General features: G+C 37.9%; 1 protein-coding gene across 2 annotated transcripts; it reads left to right on the top strand.

Annotated features, from left to right (window-relative positions):
• The first annotated feature begins 2,596 nt into the window (after window positions 1-2,596).
• Window positions 2,597-4,480, top strand: si:rp71-81e14.2 (uncharacterized protein LOC100002239 homolog). 2 transcript variants are annotated; one of them, XM_062408977.1, is made up of 4 exons: window positions 2,597-2,752; window positions 2,860-3,180; window positions 3,462-3,589; window positions 3,962-4,480. In XM_062408977.1, exons 1-4 carry the CDS (start codon window positions 2,686-2,688, stop codon window positions 4,046-4,048), a joined length of 603 nt encoding a protein of 200 aa, XP_062264961.1. In that variant the 5' UTR covers window positions 2,597-2,685; the 3' UTR covers window positions 4,049-4,480. The 2 variants fall into 2 exon arrangements, with proteins under 2 accessions (XP_062264961.1, XP_062264960.1); XM_062408976.1 differs by having other exon boundaries at window positions 3,459-3,589.
• The last annotated feature ends 2,435 nt before the right edge of the window (window positions 4,481-6,915 follow it).

The raw sequence follows: 6,915 nt of genomic DNA, 5'->3' as shown, positions 1-6,915 counted from the left end.
AATGATCGGATTACAACCTCAATTAACATAATAAACACATAGATTTGCAAAATGTTTGTTTACTTTTTAAGGAATAATGCACAGTTCTTGAGTTTCCATTGTTAAAGACATTGACATATTTCTACCATGAGAACCATTATGTTGAAGTATCTGTTGGTCTTGGGGGAGCACTCTGCTGTTTGTGGTATTGCTACTTTTCATTTCGAGTTCAAAATGCTTAGTGGACAACTACATTAGTTTTTGCTGTTGCAAACAAATGCCACGCTGCAGATTGCTCTTTAGTCCAGGTCAACAACTAATCAGTAAAAACCACATTAGATCCATACTCTCATGTCTATCCCCCTTGATCATCCTACTAATCTTTCTAGAAAGACGGGAGATTAGCATTTTCCTCCCCCACGGCCATATGCTGAGTTATTTAACTCATCTGTCCGGGATGGATCCTCGCTCATTTGCAGCTTCACAGAGAATTGACTTGGTCATTATGGACGTGTTCCTCCAGCTGAGGCCACGTGTCTCCAGAGGATCCGGGGAGAGGAACAGGATGTGCGAGGAAATGGTGTGAGTCATCTCCGAGCGTCAGGGCGAGCAATCAGTCAATCAATAAACCCCATTCACTCTGTCATGCTGCTCTGACTCAGCATCTGTGCAGCTCAAAGGAGAGGGAGGGGGAAACACAGTTCAATATGTTGATGAGTATGCATCAAGCATTGTGGTAGGTCGTTCTTTCTGTATTAAGGGAAGAATGAAACGATTTAATAAGCTTTGGTTCTGTTTTTTCTTGCTGTAGAGACAGATCCTCCTGATTATCCTCCCTCCCACCAGGAGCACTGGACAGGAAGCACTGGTCTGCAAATGGACAGGGTTGTTTCTATAGTGACAAAAGGGAGTGTCAATGCCCCCCTGCTCCTTAACTGGAGGAGACTGGAGGAGGGGAACTAATGGTGGACAGAGTGGGATGGACAGGGACCTTTTTAAAAATTCTGTCCCACAGGGAGGCGCAGAGAGCCGGGGGGGTTGGGGGATGTGTTATTTTTTTATTTATCCCCAAAGACTGTGAAAGCCTGTATTGATTTTATTGATGTAGAGTTTACAATTCTACAGTGACCACTTAATGGGGATTGTTGAAGTCATTTCAGCTGCAGACTACTTTGGTCCTCATCTCCTACTCATATGCACCTCTCAGAGTTTTATAAAGTAAAACAGAAGTTGCTTTATAATGTCAACGTTTGTGGTTTGAGAGAGATTGAAGATTTAAGGATAAGATACGTTTCACTTTTACCTCACTACATATGTAAGCAAATATCTGTACTCTCTACTCTTTCAGACATAGTCTGTTTAGTTTGTGTAGTATATCTTCACATTGTTTATAGTTTATTTTAAGGAATCATTAACGACAGTAGAATTAGTCAACTGATCCAATCAGGACAGGCAGCATCACTGGTGAAGACTCACAAGAATAATTGTATTGATGGACATTACTGTACTGTGCTTTACTAGGTCATTATTCGTTTCCACAGAGATATTTTTACTCACAAACACGTTCATAAACACTTTCATCTGCATATGACAACATTATAGTGTGCTGTTAACCACCTGTCTGAAAAAATGTTCTTGTTGAAATGGTGGAACTATTTCTCATCTACTATAACTGTTAGTCTATCATTCAGCCCCTTGAGGGCGCTGTACTCACCGGAAATGAGGGTAGTGCTGTACCTGAGGATTTAGCCTCATGAAGATGTTGATGTTAATCTGCAGTGCGAGTTGTGAGACCTCTGAGAAAAGTGCTTGAGAGAGCTAAGCTTAGTTAAATTGTTTTTTTAGTATAAATTATTTCAAGCTGTATTAAGCCTCATTATTATTATACTGCATTACATTGCATATTGCAATCTGACACTGTTCACTGTCTTTCATTTCACTTTTTACTTCACTTTTTACATCTTTTATCTATTATATATTTTTTATTTAGATATATTTTTTGTCTAAATAAATGTTACTTTGTATAAATATTAGAAAAAGTGAGTAAATAAGAAGTGAATAGTGAGTAAATATATATTGTTTCTTTTTATTGCTCTTCTTATGTGTGTTGTATTTATTGTGTTTGTATGTTTGTATGTTTGTATGTTTGTATGTTTTTATGTTTTTATGTTTTTATGTTTTTATGTTTTTATGTTTTTATGTTTTTATGTTTTTATGTTTTTATGTTTTTATGTTCATTGTATGCACCAATAACCAGAGCAAACTCCTCGTAGGTTTAAACCTACTTGGCAATAAATCCATTCTGATTCTGATTCTGATTCTGATTACATCATTTATTCAATCCAGAGAAGAAATATCAGGCTCATAATGCAATAAAATGGATTATCTCAATATTCATTATTGAGGATACAAAAAAAGTCCTAATGTGAAGTGAATCCATTTTCCAGCACTTCCTTTTGAGGGATGAGTTTTAATGTGAAGCTTATATTCCTCTTAGTGATAGAATGTCTGATTTCTGGTTTCTGATGGGTTGTACTGACCCGTTAAATTCAAAATACATAAGTATATGTCCGGATGTGACTCAACCACAGAGAGGTTGTTGATATAAGTCTACCACTCTATCTATGACAACATCTCTCAGAGTAGGCAGATACAGACACATTTCCTGCTCAGGAGTTTCGTGTGTCAGTCTCAGTCATTGTCAACATGTCTGCTGTCGGCCTGAAGCTCGTAACCCTCCTCTGCTTCTCCTGCACGGCCCTGAGTGACCCAGGTAAGGCAAATTACATGTGAAGCGACCATGTAAGTCCTTTCAGTCATGTGAGGCAGGTTGAAGTCATGAAGTCAATAAGTGAACATGTTTTTGTTTTATATGTGTAGAAAGGAGCCGAGTGGTGTGGAAAAAAGCTGGAGAAACCACCACCATCGAGTGCAGGACGTCTGACATAGTTCCAGACTTCTTGGATCTGTGCAGGGGTTTCTGTGAGAACGATAAAGTCCTTCACATGACTTCAACAAAAGTTAGTCCTCTGCCAGCACTCAGAGACAGGGTTCACGTCAATGGAGTATATCCCAATGTGGACATTTCAATAGAAAACTTGACTTCTGCTGACACAGCGCCATACTGGTGTGTGTACAAGAAAGTTGTCGGCACCATAATAAAGGAGAAGTCCGGAGGATCTGTCTACCTGGTGGTGGAAGGTAGGCTTCATTTATTTTTCTGCAAATTTGATTCTGAATCTTTTGGCTAAAAATGTCTCCTGAGCATAAATAAAACACTGTGACAGAAAGAAGTAAGTGATTTAAATGTGACATTTATTCAATAATTCAAGCATTTATTCAGTCACAGAAAGTAAACTTCTGCTTGAGCATAATTTTTTTTTAGATCTTCACTCGTGTTTTTTATCAGAAAGACTCCAACCAGTCATCACATTGTCCATCAGGAAAACAGATTTGTAATATAAGAATTTGATTTCCAGAAGATCGGGGTGGGTCTGCCGATGGAAAACAAGCATGTGAAACAGATCAACAGCTGGTGGTGACTGTTGTGATCTCTGCTGTTGTGCTGTTTGGCTTCATGCTGGGCTTCTTCCTCTGGATCACCCTCAAGGTATCTACACACAAACAAGGGACACACTGGATTTACTCAATTCCATTGTGGACAGTGATTGCACACAGATGGTTTGTCAACAATAACATGTACTGTATGTTCTAATAATAAGAGTGATACTTATTGATGCAATGATGCTAGTAATGATAGCAGCACCAGTTCATAATTATAATAATAATAATAATACGCGAGTCAGAGATACCTACAGAGAGGGAATTTTACATTTCAATTAAAAAGTTGTATTACAAAGATAAACTATGACCTAAGAGAAATTCCACGTCAAACTGAAGTCTCAATTGAGGTCGGGAAAAAACTCTGAAATACTACAACACCACGTATTGTTTAATAACCCAACAAATCTGTTGTTACCAGACCAAGACGTTTCGCCCGTCAGAGAAACCGAGACGTGTCCCCAACAATGAGGTTTACGAGGACATGCGCAGCACCATCAGACGCTGAGGACGCCTGGAACCTGAGACCATTCAGCCTCCGCTCCACTGGGGCGCAGCTGAAGTGATGCGTGCGAGGCAGTGCAGCAACTCAGCATGTTTTATATCAGGTCTCTTCAGGATGTCAGTGTGTCAGTGAGAAGCTGCAGAGACATTGCTAAATTTGAAGAAGGTGCAAGGAAGCAGAACAGGTCGTTATGGTTCAGCTGTGAAACACAAACATCACAATTTGAATATGGTTCTGTGAATAATGTAAATACATCTTCTTTAATGTCAGTATGTTTTTTTTTATAGTTTTGTAAAGTTTATACCGTGATGACAGATGATTTATTGTTTTAACAAAATACATTAATTTTCATTTGAATGCCATGTGAGATAGGTGCTATGTATTTTTTGATAATAACTGCAATTTGATATGCAATCAATAAACTTTTTTATGTTTTTCAAATTTGTTTTATTAGGGAAAGGCAATGTAACATATAGCACACAGATCATTTCGATGTCTTTCAAAGTATAATTTTCTCCACTTACATGTATATAAGCTTATGCAGCGTGGAGGGGTCATACCTGAGTCTCAGACATTGTTCAAGCTACAGTTTTCACTTAGCGGAGTACATGTTAAGTCATTATTTATCTTAATTACTTGTATGTATCGCTACTCCAATCAGTATACAGCTTTGACATTTCACCTTATTGCTTATTCCCGTCACACTCATTGTTCAAGACTGAATTTGAAACCCAAAACAAAAAGGAATAAAAAAAACAGCAACACCCAAAGGGAAGTTACATTTCTGCTTATTTGCTTTAGGAAGGGGAAAGATATTACCTTTTTAAAATATCTCCAAAATTATGCCCTGCCAATCATCAGATGTAAGTGGACCTGGATTCAGCTGATTTCTTGTGATGGATTTTTTACTTGCCGCCAAAACGGCCTGCAGCAGCTTTATGTCCCACCTCTGTCTCAAAACCAGGAAGTGTCCCAAAGGAAGGGTCTCAAAGTTCAGCAGATCTGAGTCTGAAACATAAACCTTTTTCATGCACATGTTAATCTGTGAAGAGTATATTTTGATATCCAGGCCATTCAATTGAATAAGCTGCATTGGAATGACATGAACAAATAACAAATGGAGCCGTGACACAAAGTTGATCGCGGTAAAACACATATATTTTCTTTGTGCCACAGACATGACACAGAATGGAGGATGATGTATTTGATGCCACCAGATTACAGTTTTTCTCCATTGCTTTGGCTCATTTCACGAAACAGAAATGACATTCTCAAGGCTCTAAGTGCAATTGGCAAAATAGCCCATATGGTTCAGCACAACTACAGAGATCACCTTCAAAAGGTCATAGCTCACCCAAAACAGTTAACTCAAGTTTCCAAACCAAATAATTTTCTCATATAAATAGTCAGTGCCCCCAAAATGAAGATTTCCTTCTCGATTGCTGTGGCTCATCTCTCAGAAAAAAAAGGACATTCTCAAAGCTTTAAATACATTTAGCAAAATAACATAGATGGTTCAGCAAATCTCCATAGCACACCTGCAAAAGGTCATATCTCTTCCCAAACAGCCAACTCATCAGTCAAAACTAAATCCTTTTCTCATACAAATAGTCAGTGCCCCCAAAATGAAAAGTGGCATTGTTTAAACACTACAGGTCAAAATGTTTAGATATTTTGTCAGGATGGCAGTGGACCATAGAAATATCCCTCATGTGCACATTTCAATCTTGGCTCAGTCCTTGAATGGTCACTGAATAGTTGCAGTAGATGTTTTCTTTCCAGAATATTATGTGTATCAAACAGAAAAAAGATTTATTCAAGGTTTCACATAAAATATGTTTATTGAACTCATACTGCCATGGGAATTGTTACAGTAATTGCCATACATCATGGTTACAGTAACAGAAAATGTGTACAGCACAATATACTGTCAAACAATAAGCACATCAAAACTAAAATTTGGTATAGTGAGATATGACCTTTTGAAGGTGATCTATGTAGTTGTGTTGAACCATATGGGCTATTTTGCCAATTGTACTCTGAGAATGTAATTTCTGTTTCGTGAAATGAGCCAAAGCAGTGGAGAAAAACTGTAAACTTACTGTGTGACTGGTGATCAGATGTGTGAAACTCAACCTTGATTACTAAAGTTTTAGTTGCACCTGAAAATTAAGCCGATGATCAAAGATATCCTTATTACAGTATATACCATGATGTTTTTCATGGTATTATGTGCCTGTATGATTTTGACGGAGTGAACTATTGTGCAGGTGATGATGTACACAATGAAATGATCCCAACATGTTCTGCAGAGAACAACCACTTGACTGAGAAGCGACAGTCAGTTTTGACCAGCAATATATATTCAATTGGTAATTGGGCTAACTGAAGGCAATTGTACCTAACCGTTTGCAAAGGTGTGCTAAATCATTTGAAATTTGTGCAAGCTGTTGGAGTACTTGTCCTTGCAAGGATGTGCTAATACAAGGGCAATTTGATTAAAGGAATGAGATATTCCAATCTGTTGTGAACAAGTGCCCGGTGGTTTGGAGGTTTGCACGTGTTGTTTTGAGAATGTAATTTCTGTTTCGTGAAATGAGCCAAAGCAATGGAGAAAAACTGTAAAATGGAGGATGCTTTTCCCTCACAGTAAGAAAACTCTTTGTAATGATCCCTGAGCTTTGCCTTCACACATGCTGAGAAATAGGAAAAAGTAACATCCGTGGGTCAACTTACACTCAAACAGCCTCACTGTTAAATTTCATTATTATTTTTCCTACTTCTTTGAGGTTTCACTTTTCACACAACATCAACATGTCAAATCTGTTCCTTGAATGCAAAATCTTAAAAAAAAAACTATCAACACTTCA

The sequence above is a fragment of the Platichthys flesus genome, chromosome 16, assembly GCF_949316205.1.
Source record: "Platichthys flesus chromosome 16, fPlaFle2.1, whole genome shotgun sequence".
In the NCBI taxonomy this organism is placed as follows: Eukaryota; Metazoa; Chordata; class Actinopteri; order Pleuronectiformes; family Pleuronectidae; genus Platichthys; species Platichthys flesus.
This window is presented reverse-complemented; position numbering and strand designations above follow the sequence as displayed.